At 36.0% G+C, this 23,115-nt stretch overlaps 1 protein-coding gene across 3 annotated transcripts in view; it reads right to left on the bottom strand.

The window, feature by feature from the left end:
• Nucleotides 1–1,222: 1,222 nt before the first annotated feature.
• The window catches only part of SLC25A16 (solute carrier family 25 member 16), a 33,252-nt gene continuing 11,359 nt past the window's right edge, over nucleotides 1,223–23,115 (bottom strand). For 2 of the 3 annotated variants that reach the window (XM_067025505.1, XM_067025504.1), the window contains 7 exons: nucleotides 22,841–22,974; nucleotides 22,108–22,171; nucleotides 13,983–14,104; nucleotides 13,667–13,733; nucleotides 9,353–9,515; nucleotides 4,878–4,946; nucleotides 1,343–3,085 (listed from right to left, as the gene is read on the bottom strand). In XM_067025505.1, coding sequence (XP_066881606.1) covers nucleotides 2,929–3,085; nucleotides 4,878–4,946; nucleotides 9,353–9,515; nucleotides 13,667–13,733; nucleotides 13,983–14,104; nucleotides 22,108–22,171; nucleotides 22,841–22,903 — 705 coding nt within the window. In that variant the 5' untranslated portion in view covers nucleotides 22,904–22,974 and the 3' untranslated portion in view covers nucleotides 1,343–2,928. Of the gene's footprint in view, nucleotides 1,309–1,342; nucleotides 3,086–4,877; nucleotides 4,947–9,352; nucleotides 9,516–13,666; nucleotides 13,734–13,982; nucleotides 14,105–22,107; nucleotides 22,172–22,840; nucleotides 22,975–23,115 lie in introns of those variants that run through there. The other variant, XM_059052709.2, reaches the window with a different exon arrangement.

The following is a 23,115-nucleotide window of genomic DNA, read 5'->3' as shown; positions in this document are numbered from 1 at the left end:
AGCACAGAGTCAACCACTGGACCACCAGGGAATTTCCTGATTTCTGTTTTAAGTGCATATAATTCTTGATAAAGCAGAGTGATCTTTGTAAAAATATAATCAGGCATTTTATTCCCCTACTGAAAACCTTCAAGGCTTCCCACAGCATTTAGAATAAAAGACAAAATCATTACTATATCCTATAGAGCCCTAAATACATTGATCTGCCCTTTGTCTACTTCTCCAACCTATTTATTGCTACTCCCTCACTCAGGGAGCTTCATTCACACTGGGCTTAGATCCACCACTTATTGTGTGAACCTGGGCAAGTTACTTGATATCCCTGGGTCTCAATTATCCCAACTGTAAAAAAGGAATATTTAACAGTGCCTAGCTTATAGTACTGTTACAGAGTTAAGGCATCAAAAGTGCTTAAAATAAGGAATGGAACATAGTAAATCCTCAGGAAATATACATGACTTACTATTTGTCATTGATTTCTAGTTTGTAACAATGTCTAATATTCAAAGAATTGATCTAAGTGTTTAAGTATACAGTTGCCATACAAGTATATCAGATACCATTGGCCCAACTCTGCAAGGCAATGCATACTCATATAATATAGGTGTTGTTATTTGCCATTCATCCTGGCTCAAATTAGCAACAAGACATTTCTGTGAAGAAAAAACAAGTAACTTTCTTTCTAAATTGCTCTTTCCCTGAACTGTTTGTGCCTCCTTTCTCTCCTACTAGAACATTTTCTCCAAAAACAGGGACCCAACCTTTCTTCTGCCCGTCAGTAAACATCACTGAGCAACTATTATGATGTCATACCCTGTGCTCCTTAAAGGGGATGAAGGTATGACTCTGCCCATGAAAGAACCAATTGGGAGGACAAGTAAACATGCAGTAACCAAAAAGTATGGTACATACCCTGTTAGAGAAATACCCAGTGATAGATGCTATTGGGAATCCAAATCAGACTGCAAGTACAGTTAATAGACCTCTCAAGGTATGCCCCCATAATGCTGATATAATCCGAGGCACACAATGGGTGCTGCATAAATGGATGTTGAGTAATCTGGGGGAAAATGTTGTAAGATATTATTATATATACCCACTAACCTTTTCATCTCCATACAGACCCCCATTAAGAGCTAGGAATGGTACTTCACTCATCAATCCCTAAACAAAATCACTGCCCCATTCTATAGATCAGAGGGCTGTACCCAATAAAAGGCAAGGAAAGTATTACAGTGGAGATCAAAACAGAAACAGTCAATATTCAAATTGAAGATAATCTGTCAAGATTCACTTTGCGTTATCAATCTGAAATAAATCAGATAAAAATACTGTCATTATTGTAAGTATTCTTCCATTATGTTTAATATTTGTGCTTCAATAATGCAAATAGTTAAAAGAGAGGAATAATTGTTGAAATACGAATAAAATTTATTTTTAATAACCTATGTATTCTGTAACATAGAATGCAAATTTTTATTTAAAAAAATATTTGCAGTCCTCTTTTATTGTTAACATAACTGAGATACTTATTTTATACATTTAAATTATCTTGAGATTTGATAGCAGTATTTAGCTACAGTGTAGCCGAGAAATGAAAATATACAAAATACTTTTAGGAACACATGTATTTTTACCTGTGGGTACACTTACAAATCATACAAAGATACACATTTATTTTAAAATAAAGACTTTGAAAATGAAACCAGTTCATAAAATTTTTACCAAGTTATGACAAGAAATCTTTTATGCAAAAAAAATAAAAATTGAAGCAGAAATAACACTTTCAATTTAGTTTTCTAATGTCTTAAAAATCACATCAATTCTACAAATTGCTGTTTCTGAGGACAGAACTATAACTGTTCCCCTCCCATTTTTGTCATGCTTATAATAAAACATAAAAACTACTCTAAACATAATAACTGGAATTTGTACATTTTAAACCATTTTAATATAAATGATAGCAATTCAGATCATGTTTTACATTTCTACTTAAGTTTATATTGCACTAAAATTATTTTACGTGGAAGAACTAGTTGCTGTGTCATAACATAATAATTGGAAACATTCTTTGACATTCACATCTATATTAATGGATATTTCACAGTCCACTTAAATAAATTTTCTAGTATACAAATAAATTTTCTAGTATACATCAAATCATCTAACAAAAACAAATCTGTAATGCTAACTTGTTTTGAGAGCAAAGATATTCAGTATTTACTATTACTGCCTTTGGGAAATACACTGACTTTTAAAAACACATTTAAATCACTCAGAAACTGGGAATAACATTTGAGCAATACCTGAAAATTCTTGACTTGCTGATGAGTCTCTACATGGTTACTTTTTGAATGCAACATTTATCAAAAAATGAAGAGAAAAAGTGTATGTCCTTTTATCCAGTGGAGCAGAATTATGAGAAGAGAAATATTAAGAATAATACTTCAATGCTGGCTTCTAACCTATGTTTTATATAACTTAAAATTACAGCTCTCATCATTCTGCTGCAATATAACCAAGACTGTTAATAATAATAATAACAATAACAGCAACCAACATTAGAGTCTTTGAAAATCATGATTACAATTAAAAGTTTGGAATAGCATGATAAAACTAATGGCAACCTTTTGAATCCCATTTTAAGTTAGTTCTATCCAAATAACACTTTAAAATGGTTTCAAATAACCTTACTGATTAGCCAGCATCAGCTTAGGATTTTTTTGCAATGTTCTAAGATATAACTTTTGGCGTAAAAGTATAGTAAGCACTTTTGATTTGTGATGAATAGAAAAATCAAGTACTAAAATACCAGTGGTTCCTGTGACAGGGTAAATATCCCCCTTCAAGTAATGTTCTCCCCTAATTAAATTAACATTTTATTTTTCCCTCTGAGAGTTTATTAAGGAAAAGAAATAACAATATTTTTTAATTGAGGTGAAAAAACTGCTTCATAAGTTCATATGTTGTAAAAGCCACTGCCTGAGAAGGAACGCAGCGAATGTAATTAAGAGATAAACCACGATATAATCCTTTTCGAATTCCATGGTGTCCATAGACATACTTCATAGTCTCACGCATGGTACTGAAAGAGAATGGTTAAATGATGACACCTTTATGCCCAGTCATGAAGAGACAATTTCAGGATCCATAACAGCATTTTTAAAAGAAGCTAAAAATGCCATCTTGAGTAGCTTTTGGAAGGCAAGTGTTAAAACAAGCTAAAGGGCTTCCCTGGTGGCACAGTGGTTACGAATCCGCCTGCCAATGCAGGGGACACGGGTTCGATCCCTGGTCCGGAAGATACCACATGCCACGGAACAACTAATGCTCCACAACTACTGAGCCTGCACTCTAGAGCCCAAGAGCCACAACTACTGAAGCCCATGCACCTAGAGCCCATGCTCCGCAACAAGAGAAGCCACCTCAATGAGAAGCCCGTGCACTGCAACAAAGAGTAGTCCCTGCTCACCACAACTACAGAAAGCCCGTGCACTGCAACAAAGAGCCAACGCAGCCAAAAATAAATAAATAATTTTTTTGAAAAAAGCTAAAAATTCATAATAAAAGAGCAATTCATTCCAAACAAGTACAAGCATTATGCATAGAATTCCGGGGCTCATTAATACAATATATTTTGTTTGCATTATGTCTGTGACATTTACTAGCAACACTATTTCATAATAATATTTGAAATATTGATGTCGTCTTTTTAAAGGATATATGAGCAGTTGCCCTTTAAACTCTCAAGTTTCTGCTCAAGTTCTATGCTACAATGAGCAAATGGTTTTAGAACTAAAGCTTGAAGGACTATCTTCCAGATTTCATCAATAAACACTTTCTTGTTTCAGTGTTCTTTCCCTTCAAACCAACATTTTGGGCTTTGTCTTTCTCTTTCAAAAATATTCAAAAAATCTTTTGGGTGAATGAAGGCAATTCATGGTCCTGAATAAACATTCTGCTCTTCCCCTGAGGAACAACACATCACCAATCAAACAGAATGATTCGAAATCTCTACAGATTATAGAAAACTCTAGAGCTGTACTATGCAATAGTGGTAGCCACTAGCCACATGTGGCTACTGAGTACATGAAATGTGGCAAGTCCAAAATAGAGATGTGCTGTGAGTGTAAAATACACCCTGGATTTCAAACACTTAGTACCTTTTTTTAAAAGGATGTAAAATACTGAAATGTTGAAGTGACAAATTTTAAATATATTGGTTTAAATAAAACATTTTAAAACAATTTCATCTGTTTTTGTTATTGTTTTTTGCGGTACGCAGGCCTGTCACTGCTGTGGCCTCTCCCGTTGCAGAGCACAGGCTCCAGATGCGCAGGCCCAGCGGCCATGGCTCACGAGCCCAGCCGCTCCGCAGCACGTGGGATCCTCCGGGACCGGGGCACGAACCCGCACCCCCTGAAACAGCAGGAGGACCCCCCCAACCACTGCGCCACCAGGGAAGCCCCATCTGTTTCTTTTCATACTTTTTTAATGTGGTTAGGTTACCAGAAATTTTTAAATTACATATGTGGCTGACATCATATTTCTATTTAACAGAGCTGCTCTAAAATTAAATTTGTTTTTGGGTTTTTTTGGCTGCAAGGCTCGTGGGATCTTAGTTCCCTGATCAGGGATCGAACCCTGGCCCCCACAGTGAAAGCACCGAGTCCTAACCACTGGACCACCAGGGAATTCCCTAAAATGAAAATTTTAATAGGAGGATTAGGACCTGATTAAATTCAGTTTACCAAAGAATACTATGGGAGGTAAAATGAAAGCTCTAGACTACTAGTGAGATCACAGTCCTATCTCCCTACTTACTATACACATTACATTTCCTACAGAAATTGAACAATGACAAATGAAGAACTTACAGGCACTTTTCAAATTCTGGAAGAACAGTTCCTAACTGCATTCGCCGACGTGTTACATCAAATGGGTAGCTAAAAGAAGAAAAAGAAGGACTTAAAAATGATTTTTAGTTTTCTACTCGGCAATTATTGAATACAAAGCCCTATGTATGCTAGGAAATAATGTGTTCCTATTCTCTTACTGTTTTGTCTAATCTGGGAATCAGGATATAGGCATATGAATAAAATCAAATAACAATACAGAGGTCTCCTTGCCTTTGCCTAAGTGGTTCCCTTGGGTTAAATGATTCTTCTCTTTCATCACCCAATATCAAGTTCTATTTATTCCCCCAAACCAAATCAAATGCCGCTTCCTGAGGAAACAGACTGGGTGCTTTCCATTGTTGTAACCCTAAGACAGGGTTTCTTAACTTTGGCACTATTGCCACTTTGGGTTGGATAATTCTTAGTTGTGGGAGCTGTCCTGGGCACTGTAGGGTGTTTAGGTAAAACCCTGGCTTCTACCCACTAGATGCCAGTAGCACACCCCCAGTTGTAACAACCAAAAATGTCTCCAGACATTAATAAACGTCCAGTAGGGGCAAAACCATGCCAGTTAAGAACCACTACCCTAAGACTATTCAGCAAGTGCCCCTGTATACAGTAGGCCAACAAAAAATTCTCCTTAAGGGCTAAAATTAACAATACAGATAATTGCATTTAGAGGATAGACAAAATTCTATGTGAAAAGATTGCCTGATTCTGCAACTATGTATGGTGACGAATGTTAACTAGACTTATTGTCATGATCATTTTACCATATATACAAATATCAAATCATTATGTTATATACCAGAAACTAATATAATATTGTTAATTATACCTCAATTTAAAAAAATTTTTAAAGATTGCCTAAAATGAAATATACAAAAGTAATCTCTTAGGAGTAGGACCCCAGGTGTTGTGGTTTTTTTTTTCACTTTTTTGGGGCTAATGTTGACAGCTTATGTTAGGTCCCGTGCTAAGCAATTTACGTACATTATCTCATTCCATCTTTACAACAATTGTGTAAAGTAGGTACTGTTATCTCAATATTAAGATAAGAAAATTGAGTCTTAGGGCTTCCGTGGTGGTGCAGTGGTTGAGAATCTGCCTGCCAATGCAGGGGACACGGGTTCGAGCCCTGGTCTGGGAAGATCCCTCATGCCGCGGAGCAGCTGGGCCCGTGAGCCACAACTACTGAGCCTGCGCGTCTGGAGCCTGTGCTCCGCAACAAGAGAGGCCAAGATAGTGAGAGGCCCGAGCACCACAATGAAGAGTGGCCCCCGCTCACCGCAACTAGAGAAAGCCCTCGCACAGAAACGAAGATCCAACATAGCCAAAAATAAATAAATTTATTTTAAAAAAAAGAAAATTGAGTCTTAGAGACATTTTCTATGTCATAAAGCTGCTTTCTACTTCCCTATTCAAAGCTCTCGTTTATACATATATATATACACACATATGTATATATACGTACATATATATAATATATACATAAGTGATATATGACAAAAATAATTATATACTTTTATATACATTTTAATTTACTATGAAATAATAAAAAAACCACCCATGTACCAACCAAACAGCTTAAGAAATAACATTACTAATAGATGAAGAGCTCTATGCATCTAAGCAGCATCTCCATGAATTACCTTTTTTTTTTTTGGCCCTGCTTTTGGCCCTGCTCCTCAACCAGGGATCCAACACATGCCCCCTGCAGTGAAAGTGCGGGGTCCTAGCCACTGGACCACCAGGGAATTCCCCTCCATGAATTATCTTTTTAAAAATTTTAAAAATATTTATTTATTTATTTTTGGCTGTGTTGGATCTTCGTTGCTGCATGAAGGCCTTCTCTGTTGCGGCGAGTGGGGGCTACTCTTCGTTGTGGTACGCGTGCTTCTCATTGTGGTGGCTTCTCTTGTTGTGGAGCACGGGTTCTAGGCGTGCAGGCTTCAGTAGTTGTGGCACGTGGGCTCAGTAGTTGTGGCACATGGGCTTAGTGGGATGTGGCATCTTCCCAGACCAGGGCTCGAACCCATGTCCCCTGCCTTGGCAAGCGGATTCTTAACCACTGCGCCACCAGGGAAGACCTGAATTATCTTTTAATGGGAGGTGGAGAGAAGAAAAAACTTTAAGGGGAATAAAGGGACCAAAACCTCAACCTGAAGGATTCAGTTTCCAAGCAGGAAAAGATGTGTCTGTGTAGAAGGAATTGATTAATAAAGAGAAAGTAAGAAGACAAAGTACAAGGATCAGAACTAGGGAAATAACAATGGGAAAGAAAGAAAATAACATTCTAGGTAATGTTTTTAATCAAAAAAATGACAAAAATATTTGGATATGTACAATGTGAAAAATGATCTCAAGGTATTATCAGACTAGAAGATTAATGGTGATCAATAACAAATAGGAAAGTTGGGGGCCGAGGATAGACATGAAAAAGAAGATAAGAAAGCAGTATATGAATTACAGAGCTTGAACTGAGGACAGAAGTCCAGGCAGAAACATCCAAGAGCTTGCTAGAGAAGTAATGAGAGTCAGCAATGAAGATTTAAATAGAATTAGTTATCTGTACAGAGAGGACCATTGAAACCATAAAGATAGATGAGCTATTCTGGATTTTTACGGGAAGAGCAGAGGACCAAAGTCTGGCTAGGCCTTAAAAAAATCAGCACAGATAAGTAGGAGGAAGACATGAATCAGCAACATACCTGAAAAGAGAAAGTTGCCGCAACTAAGAGTTCGCATGTCACAACTAAAGATCCCGCATGTGGCACCGAAGATCCCGTGTGCTGCAACTAAGACCCAACGCAGCCAAATAAATAAATAAATATTTTTTTAAAAAAAGAGTCAGTGGGTATAGAATATAGCTTATGAAGTAAGTGGAAAAGAGAAGACAGATTTTAAAGATCTAAATTGGAAGTAAATGAAGAAAAGGGGCAGTAAAACCAAGAAGAGAATCAGAATAGCTAGAAGTGATCATGTCTCTGCAAATGAACAAGGTTCCGCAGCCATGTTTCTAAAAGTAAACTACACACACTTTTTTTTTTTTTTTTGGCTGTGTCAGGTCTTAGTTGCGGCATGCGGGATCACTGTTGCCGCATGCGTGATCTTTTTAGTTGTGGCATTCAGGATCTTTAGTTGCAGCATGTGAACTCTTAGTTGTGGCATGTGGGATCTAGTTCCCTGACCAGGGATTGAACCCAGGCCCCCTGCACTGGGAGCATGGAGTCTTAGGCACTGGACCACCAGGAAAATCCCTACACCTTTTTTCCTTTACTTTCAGTCTAGTATGATCTGCTCCCACACACAAGTATACTGAATCTGCCTTCACAAAAGTAATCCTTCATTGTGAAATCCAATGAATACCTTACTTTTCAGTGCTTATCTTACTTTGAGTTTTCTTTATCCATTGGATACTCTTTTTTGAGCCTTTGTGACACTACTATTTCCTGCTGTCTTCCTGTTTTTCAGGATACTCCTCAGTCACAGAGAGCTTCCCTTCTTCCTGTTCCTGAAAAGTTCCTGCTTCTTAGTATTCCAGCCATTTTTTATCTCATCTATCCAATCTCTCTTGGTCTACAGAAATTCTCTAAAGCCAACTTTCCAATTACACTTTCCACCTAATTTATCTATGTCCCTAATACACTTATATTAATATAAAACTCCCTTGCATTGCTACTGTCTTAATAAGAGTATAGGTTTCTTGGGACTTCCCTGGTGGCACAGTGGTTGAGAATCCGCCTGCCAATGCAGGGACACGGGTTCAAGCCCTGGTCCGGAAGATCCCACATGCCATGGAGCAACTCAGCCTGTGAGCCACAGCTACTAAGCCTGCGCGCTAGAGCCTGTGCTCCACAACAAGAGAAGCCACCACAATGAGAAGCCCCCACACTGCAACAAAGTGTAGCCCTGACTCTCCGCAACTAGAGAAAGCCTGCATGCAGCAACAAAGACCCAAGGCAGCCAAAAAAAAAAAAAAGTATAGGCTTCTTGAGGCAATACTTTTGTTTTTCCTTTAGTGAAACCCCCAATGCCTAGCATACTGACAGGCACAAAGTAGGCCTTCAAGATTTAGTGCAAGAGATGTTGTACCTACACACATACACACACACACACAATAAATGGCTCAGATTTCAGAAAACTCATAAAGGCAATTCATGAGGAAATATGGATGAAAACTATAGTGTTTCTAGCTTTCTTCTTCCTTTCTTTCTTTTAAAATCCACAGAAATTGAGTAGGTTCAAACTAATTTGGTCAATTTGGCATGAAGTTTTTATAATATGCTTAAAGTGCAGGCACACTGGGAAAAATGTATTAAATTAATATTTATATTTTGCAAGGGATCCTGTGTTTTAATAATCTATTAGAAAAAATAAGACTACTAACCAATGGTAAAAATCAGTATTGGATAAATGTAATTTGACTTAATTAAGTTGATGAAGAAACTTACGATATTGTCTGTGCTATTGCTCCAGCAACACCACCACAAAGTAAGTTTATGTGAGTTTTCAAAACTAAGACATTAGGATTGTCTGATGAAGGTCTGCCAAGAAGGGTAGGAGCATGGGAAAGCCCAACACTCTTTAAGGTACCAAAAGTAAAAAATGAAACACCTGAAAAACAAAATATAAATTCACCATGATACTTAAAAGAATGTGAGCTGTGAGAAGACATCATTCTTACATAATAACCAATTAACTCAAGGGATTAACTATGCATTTCCTGATTTCCAATGTTTGGCTTAATCTAAGATAAAAAGATTTAATTAATGTTTACAAATAATATAAAGATAACAAAATTACCACCTATAAAAAATTCTACATTGGTTTTTCACACACTAACATAATGTTCAGTTCACTGAATAAAGGTAGTAGTTGAGTATAATGCCACCTTACACATGAATAGAATTGAACAGTTTTCTAAGGTTTTACATAAGTAAAAGTTAAATTAATGATTAGTAACCTTAAGTAAACATGATATATTTACAATAACAATGATGGTGATGATGTAAGGTAGAGGCAAGAAATTCAAAAGTGATAAAGCATTGTTATTTCAATTCAGTGTCTAATGAGTAAAGCATTGTTATTTCAATTCAGTGTCTAATGTCTTTGAGGAAGAGTTATGACAATGAGAAACTCACCAGACACATGGAATCTAATGAATATTGAATTAAGTTATTGACAATGTGCAGTTGGTGCTGGCTGAATATTTACACGATTTTATAATAAAAGGATTAAAGTCATACATTAAAAAAAATAACAGAACTCAAGTATACTTACCAACTAAACATTACTCAAGATATCTTGATATCTACTAAATTTTAAAAACATACTGAAAAAGATACTTGATTCTTAAGAACAAATAAGCACTAACAAAAATTCAGTCTAGGATAACACCTCAATATATGCATTAGTTCTTTGTATAAAATTCTTATGATCTTATAGTATTTTATAATGACGCTATACAACTTTAGAATATTCATACACTTTTTTTTTAAAGAAGTGGTTTTTATTTTTTAATTTTATTTTTATTTATTTATTTTTGGTTGCATTGGGCCTTCGTTGCTGCGCGCAGGCCTTCTCTAGATGTGGCAAATGGGGGCTACTCTTTGTTGCGGTGCGCAGGCTTCTCATTGCTGTGGCTTCTCCTGTTGCAGAGCATGGGCTCTAGGCACGTGGGCCCCAGCAGTTGTGGCACATGGGCTAAGTAGTTGTGGCGCACGGGCTTAGCTGCTCCACGGTGGGTGGGATCCTCCCAGAGCAGAGCTCGAACCCATGTCCCCTGCATTGGCAGGTGGATTCCCAACCGCTGCACCACCAGGGAAGTCCCCATACACTTTTTTTTTTTTTTTTTTTGTGATATGCGGGCCTCTCACTGTTGTGGCCTCTCCCGTTGCCCATACACTTTTATATATGAGAAATCTATTCTATAGACTTAAATACAGAAATTTTAACCACAGGAAAAGCTCACAACAAGGAAATTCATAGCAAATTAAACACAAGTAGAAAAAATATATAAATACCTTAATTATGTGGAATGGTATTCACTGAAATATGACACAATTAATAAAAATGTGAATAGTATTCAGAAATATGAAAAACATTTGGTAAATGGGAAAAAATTAAGAAACAAAATTATATACATACTATAATTATGTAAAAAATGTATTTCAAAAACAAAAAAAAAAATTAGAAAGAGAAAAAATACAATAAAAAAACTAAAGAGTTCTGATTCCAGCATAATGGCAGTCTAGGTATTCTGAGGGACTTTGTCATTGCAGAACAACTATATCCATTGCTGGGCTTACAAAAAGGAAGAGAAGGTTTCCAAGAATCCCTAGCAGCACCACCTTCCAAAAATATAATATGGGGCCCACTTGGGAATTGTAGCCCATGAGAGAGTTGGAGTGACTCTACATTTTGACGGCAATAGCAGCCAAGCCATTGAGAAAGATGCTGCCACTGGGCCTAGAGAAGATGCAATCATTGGGTCAGAAACTCAGAGGTTAAGATCAAGTAATGGACTCATAATTAAAGACCACTCAAAAAAAGCCACAAGAAATAAAACAAACAACAAACTAAATAAATAAATAAAGACCATCAAGCATAGGAGGAAGCAAATAAACTTATATATTTATAAAATATTGGCAGGGGGGCTAAGTATTCAGAAAAATAAGCAAACCAGATAAGAAAGGAATAAAAAGAAACGTAAAAAGAGAAACAGGGCTTCCCTGGTGGTGCAGTGGTTAAGAATCCACCTGCCAATGCAGGGGACACGGGGTCGAGCCCTGGTCCTGGAAGATCTCACATGCTGTGGAGCACCTAAGCCCGTGCGCCACGACTACTGAGCCTGAGCTCTTGAGTCTGTGAACCACAACTACTGAGCCTGCATGCCACAACTACTGAAGCCCGTGTGCCTAGAGCCCGAGCTCCACAACAACAGAAGCCACTGCAATGAGAAGCCCGCACACCACAAGGAAGAGTAGCCCCCACTTGCCACAACTAGAGAAAGCATGCGTGCAGCAACGAAGGCCCAATGCAGCCAAAAATAAATAAATAAAACAAATAAATTTATTAAAAAGAATAAAAAAAGAAAAACAAGTAGAAATTAATAGCAAGGTAAAGAAATAAGTCCAAATATATCAATAATCACAATAACCATTAAGTATACTAACTGGCAATTAAAAGATTTTACTGACCAGATTAAAGAAATACCCAGCTATATATATATAATGATTACAAAATAAATACCTAAAACAAAAACATGACAAAGTAGAAAATGAAAGGATGAAAAAAGATATCCCAGGCAAATATTAACTTGGATCTGGGTAAAAAAAAATTATGAATGGGGGGAATTTGAACAATGACAATATACAAGATGATATTAAGAAAGTTTCATAATGGTAAGACAAATACCATAAGATATTACTTACATGTGGAATCTAAAATGTGACACAAATGAACCTATCTATGAAACAGAAACAGAATCATGAACATAGAGAACAGACTGGTGGTTGCCAAGGGGGAGGGGGCTGGGGGAGGGATGGAGTGGGAGGTTGGTGTTAGCAGATGTAAGCTTTTATATATAGAATGGATAAACAGCAAGGTCCTACTGCCTAGCACAGAGAATTGTATTCAATATCCTATGATAAACAACAATGGAAAAGGATATATATATTAAAAAAAAAGAATGTTGTGTTTCCCTAGTGGCGCAGTGGTTAAGGGTCCGCTTTCCAATGCAGGGGACACGGGTTCGAGCTCTGCTCTGGGAAGATCCCACATGCTGCGGAGCAACTAAGCCCGTATACCACAACTACTGAGCCTGCGCTCTAGAGCCCGCGAGCCTCAACTACTGAAGCCCACGTGCCACAACTACTGAAGCCCACGCGCCTAGATCCCGTGCTCTGTAACAAAAGAAGCCACCACAATGAGAAGCCCACGCACCGCAACGAAGAGTAGCAGCCCCTGCTCACCGCAACTAGAGAAAGCCCGCACGCAGCAATGAAGACCCAAAGCAGCCAAAAGTAAATAAATTAAATAAATAAATTTATAAAATCGGTAACGAGCCAAAATGCCAAGTATCATCACTTTTACTGACTGCTGCACTGTAGCTCCTTAGCTGGTACAGTAAGATAAGATAAGATAAACATAAAAAGACAAAGAAATAAGGATTTGAACAGAAGTAAGAAAAATGATGTTATTTGCACAGGATGTGATGGTCCACACAGAAAATCCAAAGCATTTACAAGTAACATGGTAGCTGGCTATCATATCAACAAGTAGAATAATGGCTAGCTAAAAAATCATATAAAAATTAAATCAAGCAATAAACTGAAAATGTAATTTTCTAAAAGACACAACAAAACTTATAAGGTGTCTATGAATATATCTAACAAAAATGTCCAAGATCTGTATGCAATTTCATTCAGAATTCCAGCAAGGATTTTTGTGCAACATCATAAAATGATTCTAAAATGCACATGGAATAGCAAGATGTCTACAGTCCTTACATTCATTCCTGAAAAAAAGGAGCAAGGGACTTGTCCTACCAAATATAAAGACTTACTATAAAACTGCATTCTATTATTGTTTTAAGAAGTAGCACTACAGATCACTGAGGAAAGGAGAAATTAATCAATGACTATCCTTAGGGAAGAAAAAAAGTAATTCTAAACAGATTAGGGGCTTAACTATAAAATGCTAAACTTTAAAATCATTCCTACAAGAAAATGAAAAACAAATATTTTGCCAAATTTAAAACATACCTGCATATGGAGCCATTCCTAATATAGTAGGCATCAAGCCCCTGTAAAATCCAAGGAAACCACCTTCCTTTTGAGTGAAGAAAAATTAGAAGTGAAATTACACTGGGCTCGTTATGATAAATGCAAAAGAACAAAAGCATACATTATACAGGAAAAATTATTCTGGACCCACACTGAAACACAGATGTGTTTTCATAATTATGATTAGTATCAGTAATAATAAGTAAAACAATAACTATTCAAAACAATGACATTCAAAACATTTGCCTAAATATAAAAGGACATGTTATAGACAAGAAAAGTAAAAATGAAATACCTTTGCATAAATTGTTTTGAATGCATGAATAATTCCCGTATAAGTGTGTTCCCCTTTCACCTGGAATGCTAGACGTACTCTAACCATATCAAGAGGGTAAGTACAGATAACTGCTGTCATACCTGAAAAGAAAGCAGAAACTTAAATGTATAAGAATCATATATTATGTGTGTGTGTGTATATATATATATATATATATCTTTCCTGTCATTAGTAATGCTCTCAAATTATATAGTAATGACGAAAACCCAATGAAATCAAAGTAATATTACTGACAGAATTATATCATAATATTATCAGCTGAAAAACTTGTAAGTAAAAGGGTCAGTTTGTAAAATCTTTTCAAGTTCCTCCCACTGTGAAGTTATAATGTTAGCACCAAAATAAGTACAGTGTTAGTGGATCATGTTAGTATTTTTTAAATTCTATTATTTGTCTATTCACAGCTAAGATATCAGAAAAGAAAAACTGACTATCTCCAAAGCACTAGGCAGGATATTTGACTTTTTCCTTATTTTCTCTAATCCTAAAATGGAGAGATGATTAACCTACCTAAGGAATTCTTTTAAAAATAAAATAAAGGCATCTTTTTAAAAAATTCAAAGCATGGTCACTATTTTCTTTTTAAAATTTAGGTAAGGGTAATTCCCTGATGGTCCAGTGGTTAGGACTCCATGCTCTCACTGTCAAGGGCCTGGGTTCAATCCCTGGTTGGGGAACTAAGATCCTGCCAGCAGAGCAGCTAGGCCAAAAAAAAAAAAATACAGGAATTCTGAAAAATAAATTTTAAAAATTTATATAAATTTGTTACTGACTAAACATAATAAAAATATAAATGTCCAAGGTCATAGAAACTATTTTAGGAATAAAATCTCCTGATAAACAAATTTAGTATTAAGTTCTAGATTTTCATCAATATATCATTTCAAATTCCATAAACTATCCAGGTGAATTTTTATTTATTTATTTATTTATTTATTTTTGGCTGCGTTGCGTATTTGTTGCAGCGCAGGGGCTTTCTCCAGTTGCGCTGAGCGGGGGCTACTCTTCGTTGCAGTGCACGGGCTTCTAATTGCAGTGGCTTCTCTTGTTGTGGAGCATGGGCTCTAGGCATGCAGGCTTCAGTAGTTGTGGCACATGGCCTCAGTAGTTATGGCTCACGGGCTCTAGTGCACAGACTCAGTAGTTGTGGTGCCTGGGTTTAGTTGCTCTGCAGCATGGGGGATCTTTCCAGACCAGGGCTCGAACCCGTGTCCCCTGCATTGGCAGGTGGATTCTCAACCACTGTGCCACCAGGGAAGTCCCCAGCTGAATTTTTATTTGCATCTTTTTTACTGAGGTATAGTTATGTATCAGTTATTTTTAAAATTAAAAATAATCTTCTATTTTTGTCAAGTACCAAAGAAATATATGCTCAAGGTAAAAAAAAATAGAGAATAAAAACAATCAAAAATTTTAAAATATACATATTCATCCTCCAGTAATAACCACCTAAATATATAACATTACAAACCTTTTATACAGGGGCATTTACACACATCTAAACACATACACACATTTAAAACATGACAATGGGTTTCCCTGGTGGCACAGTGGTTAAGAATCCACTTGCCAACACAAGGGACACGGGTTTGAGCCCTGGTCTGGGAAGATCCCACATGCTGCAGAGCAACTAAGCCCGTGCACCACAACTACTGAGCCTGCACTCTAGAGCCTGTGAGCTGAAACTGCTGATCCTGTGTGCCACAACTACTGAAGCCCGCATGCCTAGAGTCCATGCTCTGCCAACAACAGAAGCCACCACAAAGAGAAACCTGCACACCACAATGAAGAGTAGCCCCTGCTTGCTGCAACCAGAGAAAAGCCCGCGTGCAGCAACAAAGACCCAACGCAGCCAAAAATAAAATAAATTTATTTAAAAAAAACATGATAATGGTGTAATTCTATTTTGTAGTCAATTTTTCCTACTTTACATTATATTGTGAACATCTTTCCACATGAGAAAAACATTACCTGGATGTAGTATAATTTAAACAATCCTCTTAGACATTTAGGTTGTCTCCATTATTTGCTACATGATATTGTAATAGTAAACAGTACTTTGATGAATGTCCTTAAAACTAAATATTTCATTATGGATAAATTAAATTTTTAGTTCAGAAATTCCATCAGTTCAGTGATTAGAAATGTCAGTCCCTCATTTCAGCCAATTTGATTTTGAGCTGTTCAACTGAGCCATTTATTTTCAAGCTATTCATTTTCAAACTATTTAACTTGTTTTTTATCTATTGGTATTCAAACCAGCCATATCTGGCAGCCAAGGCAGTGACTCTTCTAAATGGCCTCTTTGAAGCTGAATCTAAACTAATACAGTACAAATGTGATGTTCCTAAGACAAGGTTTGGCAATAATATCATATTTAAGTCACAGCAAATACCTTATTATCCAGATATTTATAAAACTATCGCAGCTTGGTTTAATTTTTTGCAGCTTGTGCTAAATATTTTGCAAGGGAAAATTTTACAAAATAGAATGAGAGATTATCTATAAACTAGTTCCATGTTTATTGAAAATGGTTCATATTAAGGAGTTTAACAAATATAGAACTGAATCAAAAGGCTGACCATTTTAAGGCTTGATCATCCTGACACAATTTGAACATCAGATTTTGCTAGGATTTGCCCAGATCATCACTATTCGTTTTATTTTTTTATGCTTCTGTATATTTTTACAACTCCCATTTTTTTTTCTACTCCCTATCTGGATCACTTTCATCTTGCCTCTCCTATTTGTTCTCCCTGACTCCATTTATTTCTTCTTTCCTTCTCACATGCTCCAAGCCTTCTCATTATCTTCTTACTGGTTTCAAGTGGCTTAACATGAAATAACTGAATTAACAAAGAGATCAAAATGGTAAATTGGTAGAAAATGAGGACATCCAGAAATATCTAAAGGTAAAGGAGGCATTAGTTTAAAAGCTGTAAGACCATGAGTCAAGCTGAGGAACTGGCATAACCTAATTGTACATCAGAGAATGGTAAAAATAATGCCAATAATTACTATAATGCTAAATTGATGATCTAGTTTTACAATTTTTTGGCCAGTTTACTTCACCATGTTTTTATATGGTATATTTCTTTTGAATTTGAGCAACCAAATCTTCCTAAAGAAAAACAAAACCTTTTAACCAGGATGTTTAGAACTTACAAAGTTTTTTCTTGTTGCTGTTGTTCACCATTTCTAAAAGCAACTCAGTGATTTAAATGTAATTTTAAAATTTAGAATTTAGCAAGAAGATTTTTTTTTCTGAATTTTTTTTTAGAAGATGTTGGGGGTAGGAGTTTATTAATTAATTAATTAATTTTTGCTGTGTTGGGTCTTCGTTTCTGTGCGAGGGCTTTCTCTAGTTGTGGCAAGCAGGGGCCACTCTTCATCGCGGTGCGTGGGCCTCTCACTATCGCGGCCTCTCTTGTTGCGGAGCACAGGCTCCAGACACGCAGGCTCAGTACTTGTGGCTCACAGGCCTAGTTGCTCTGCAGCATGTGGGGTCCTCCCAGACCAAGGCTCGAACCCGTGTCCCTGTATTAGCAGGCAGGTTCTCAACCACTGTGCCACCAGGGAAGCCCTAGCAAGAAGATTTTTGATAATTTTGTACTCTGATAAATCTTGAAAACTCCTTAAGATTTTAAATGTTTATTTATCCTTGGAATAAGTGGGAGGTGAGAACTATTCTTCTGATAGTCATATTTTACCCTTCCCTCTAAGTATAAAATTATGAAGCCCTCTACAGGATGGATTTAGACTTTCAAAAGCCGTAAAAGTCTAAAAGTCCTAAATACAGAAAAGATTATGATATCTTATATTGTTCAAATGAAAAACAATACTGCACTGTAAAGTAAGTTTGAGGATATCCAACTAAGTTCTTTTTTTTAAACATTTATTTATTTATTTATTTATTTGGCTGCACTGGGTCTTAGTTGCAGCATGTGGGATCTTTTAGTTGTGGCATGCGGGTTCTTCAGTTGCAGCATGTGGGATCTAGTTCCCTGACCAGGAATCAAACCTGGGCCCCCTGCATTGGGAGCGCAGAGTCTTAGCCACTGGACCACCAGGGAAGTCCCTCCAACTAAGCTCTTATTCACTTCATGATGACTATGTCAATGTTTTTAAAAATACCACATCATTAAGTTCCTTTTTCTCCACACTCTCTCCAGAATTTATTATTTGTAGACTTTTTGATAATAGCCATTCTGACTGGTGTGAGGTGATACCTCATTGTGGTTTTGATTTGTGTTTCTCTAATAATTAGCAATGTTCAGCATCTTTTCATTTGCCTGTTGGCCATCTGGATGTCTTCTTTGGAGAAATGTCTATTTAGTTCTTCTGCCCATTTTTTGATTGGGTTGTTTGTTTTCTGAGGAATAAGGAACTCAAGTGGCTGGCTCAAGAAATGTAACAAGCCGCTGGCATGGAAGGTTTAATAACATTCCCCCATACTTATGGAGGACCTCAGATCTTTCAGAATGTTTTCACAGAATTCTTTACTTTGACCCTCACAACAACTAAGAAAGGAAGGGAGTTGGGCAATCATAAGTTCTACTTTAACAAATGGATAAATGAATTATGGAAAGCTCAGATGACCTGCCCATAGTCAAAGGACATGTATGTAATGGAGGCCAGCCACGATCCCAGGCAGTAAGTGTTCTGTCCATTTGACCTCCCAGCCTTACGCCAAGCACTAAACTAGAGACAACTAGAAGTGGCCACAAGCAGAACTCAGCTCATTGCTTCTGGTTTCTGACAACTTCCTTCTTTTTCCTCTTCTCTATCCTGTCACTCTTAGTTTCATAGGATCTGGCAGATCAAGATTTATTTCAAACAAGTGAAACATACAGAAAGAAAGGAGAAGGCCTTCCTTAAATATACAAACCTTGATTCTCAGTCTCTAGTTTTTCCTTTTTGAATGACTGAGATTCAACATGTACTGGACTGTAGTTGTAGGATGAGGGAAAAGGTTGAAGTTCAAAAAAGCTTTAAAATAAGCTCTGTTGAAATGATCATGAAAAACATACCATTTTTAATTTTGGCAAATATAAAATTTCCAAACTTATGTTCAAAGACCACCAAAGGTACAGAAGCAAAGATACCAGATATAAATAAAATTAACCAGAACATTTATCTCAACTGTTTAATATCATAAAAGCAAAATGTAAATTATAATTACTTAAACATGGTAATAAAAAGAGAAATATTGGTTAATGGAAGCACTAGTCTTATCTATAATAGCTAGAATTTTTTAAAACTCTTTTCTTTAAAAATTAAAATTTATACTTGAAGTTCCTTTGGTTTATTATTATTTTCTAGTATATATTGAAACCTTGATGTTAACACGTCTTTCATTTCAGAAATATGAAGCTAAAAGCACCATTTGAACATGCTAGTCAAGAAATAATCAAGTGTCACAAAAAGGAAATAATACAAAGTCTTTAGGATTCTACTCATCTTCATAATCCTCCTTCATCTTTCCTACAACCCTAAAAGAAAGAATTTGACCTGTCACTTATAAAATCAAATTTAAGAGACAAAAAACTTTTAAAGTGATGTAAGAAATCATAAATTTTAAGATATGGAAAGTTTACTAAAATTTTCCTTCTGTAAAATGAGAGATAATCATAGCACTTTCCTCACAGTATCTTTCTGTGAACTACATGTCAAGTACTCAAAGATTACATGGCAAGTGCTCAGGTCTGTGAAGGGTACAAAGCAAGTGAACAATACATGTTAGCTAATGTTACTCACCAGCACTGCCATGCCAGTGTAAAATACTAAAATATTTCTATAGCAGTTGACAAATAGCTGTTGCTCCAGCTTCCAAGATCTCCCACATGATGACTCTGGTAGCCTCTCCCCCAACCTGAGCTCCCACCACCACCACATACCGAGTGCTGATCCAGCCATGAAAAAGTCAGTTGGAGGCTTTCAGAGCCTGTCCTATTTGTTAGTACCTCTAAGATTGGTTTGCTAAATATTTTAGATACCATTCCTGGTTATTTTTAATACTTATTGATCTTGGGTCAGTCTGCCAGAAGTCAAAAAGAGTTAAATAAACATTGCATAAGGCAAAACCATGGATAAGGTAGGTCAGGTTGGACATTATAAATCTAGGTCCAAAGAAATCAACTGAAATCCTACAAACCTTGTGATAACCACATAGTTAAGATTTTGATATACCACCTTCCAATGGTCTTATTTCCATTAGCAGAAATAAAACTGTTAACGTGTTGGTTTATAAACTTGCAGATTTTTTTTAATGAATATTTACATATGTATTTACTTTTTAAAAGCAAAATATGATATAGCATATTAAACATTCTCTTTTGTAACTTCCTTTCTTTCTACATATAATTAAACATCCTTCTCTGTCAATAAATACAATTCTACAAATGTACAAAACAAATCTAGTACTGGAAGTATAGAATCCTGACATGGATTTTTCTTTAACCACTCTTCTATTGCTACATACTTAAATTAGCTTTTGGTGTGAGAAACAAAAAAAACAATGAAAATCTAACATTAAAAAAACCAATACAAAAAAAAGTTTTAGTGGAAAACATGAATAAATGTTTTTGTCTTAGAATGGGAAGGCATTTCTCAACACAATTCAAAAAATTTTGAAGCCACAGAGGAAAAGACTAACCCATTTGGCTATGTAAAATTTCTATATGGGGGGAACTTTTGGATGATTTTTTTCCAAAAAAATCACAAATAAGGTTAAAAGACAAATCTAGAACTGGGAAATAAAATAATAGCAATATTTGACAGAAAAAAAAAATAATGTCCTAATTCCCAAACTCATAAAAATGAATATTTAAAGAATAGAAATAATTCAAGGCTGAAAGTAAGAAATACAAATGGTCAATAAACATTTGAAAAGCTGATCAACCTTACTCATAATTAATTGCCAAATACTAAAAATTTAATAAGCCCCAGTGTTGGGCTTCCCTGGTGGCGCAGTGGTTGAGAGTCCGCCTGCCGATGCAGGGGATACGGGTTCGTGCCCTGGTCCGGGAAGATCCCACATGCTGCGGAGCGGCTGGGCCCGTGAGCCATGGCCGCTGGGCCTGCGCGTTTGGAGCCTGTGCTCCGCAGCGGGAGGGGCCACAGCAGTGAGAGGCCCGCGTACAGCACACACACACACACAAAAAAAAAAAAAAAAAAAAAAATAAGGCCCAGTGTTGGTATGGTATGTAGGGGAAAGGGCTACTGAAAGCATTAAGGAGATCAGTTGTTTGAAAAGGTCTATCAAAAAGTAAATACACATATCCTCTAATAAAGTAATTTCCCTTCTGAAAATTATTCTACAGATATATTCACACAAGTACAATGTGTTATTTGCAAAACAAAAATTTTAAATATCCCAAATGTCAATCAATAGGGGACTGAGTAAATAAATAATGGGCCATTTTTACCTTAGAATAGAACACAGTTCTTCACAAAATTAAGAAAGATCTACGTACTGACACAGAACAAAGTCCTAAGATAACTATAAAAGTTCTAATCCTATAGAATAGTATTGGAAAAAAGCACACATAAGAAACTGCTAATAGTGATTGCTTTTAGGGAGCAGAACTATTTTCATTATACAGGAATATGTATTACTATAGTCATTATAATTTTAAAAAATTTTTTGAAAGAAAAAAATAAACATTTCCAGAAGGAGAACTGTCAAAGGGAACGTATGATTTTCACATAGCTGTAAGTTTAGACTACTCCTTACATCTCCTACTGTAAAACACTCTGAGTTGGGATATTAATGATTTCTTGCATAATTGAGCATAGGAAGATAAGAAATGTGTGCTACTTAATCAATGTCACACATATTACCTAAAGCAAATTAAGTATTTTAATAGAAAATTAATTTGCAGAAATAAAATATACCCACTCCTGTATAGCACAGGGAACTATATTCAATATCCTGTGATAAACCATAATGGAAAAGAATATTTAAAAAAAAAGAATGTCTCTATGTGTATAACTGAGTCACTTTGCTGTACAGCAGAGATGGCACAACATTGTGAATCAACTCTACTTCAGTTAAAAACAAAAAATTACCCACTCCTCTTACCTGCCATGGACCCAGCCATTAATCTGTGTACATGACCAGAAACTCCCAGTTTTGTAGTAATTAACTAGAAACCAAAAACATCAAATTATGCACTTTTACAGAAGCAATCTTGCCAAATGTACTATATTACACATTGATGACCACAAATACTCAAAGTGTGAATGGGAGTAGTAGGAATAAAATGTTACTATAGACAGTGAAGTCTTGATACTGCTTACTTTTCATTTTAAGATACCCTATGAAATTTAATTCATTAAACTCCTTTCTGTGTTAAGATGTTTGAGAGAATAAACTTTCAGTCAGCCAGAAAAGAGAAACTTAGTATGATGGGAAAAGCTGTTAAATTACAGCATTACTCAAAAACAGACTTTCACAATATGGTCTTACTAGTTTATTTAATAAGAAAATCCAAAGTTGCAATGTTCCTCTCCTACAACTGAGAAACAAAAAGCATATCAAAAAGCTATTAATATTTTATGGATTTATTATTAGCTACTTGAAGGAATTTGGGCTCTTCTTCATAAGTATGAACATAAACAATTTACTCAAAAATGACTAACAGTCCTGGAACAGATAACTCCAAAACCAAGTTATATTTAAAAACTTAAACTATCACAAGCCTTAGTCTTTCAAAAAGGCATTACTTTATCCATTCATCCAAAGCAAATGCCTTGTCAATTAAGTATGATATTCAAAGACACAAAAGGGGAAAACAAGATAAAGGTTCAAGTACCGTTTTATAATGCTCAAATGCCATAAACTGGATTGCACCATAAGGAAAAATTCGAATCATCATTGCACCATTCCCTTTATACAATCCAAGGTATCCCTCCTTTTGGGGAACAGCACGCAATGCAGAAAATACTCCTATTTTTAGAAAGATTTTTAGAAGAAAAATACTATTAAAACAGAGAAAACTACCTAAATTCAAATTTTCATCACAATCACAGATAAAGATTACTATGCCATCATTCATGATATAACTTTGCTTGAGGAATTACATGAATA

Source organism: Kogia breviceps, chromosome 2, assembly GCF_026419965.1.
Source record: "Kogia breviceps isolate mKogBre1 chromosome 2, mKogBre1 haplotype 1, whole genome shotgun sequence".
Taxonomy (NCBI): domain Eukaryota; kingdom Metazoa; phylum Chordata; class Mammalia; order Artiodactyla; family Physeteridae; genus Kogia; species Kogia breviceps.
Note: the sequence above shows the minus strand (reverse complement) of the source record. Positions and strands in the feature narration are given on the sequence as shown.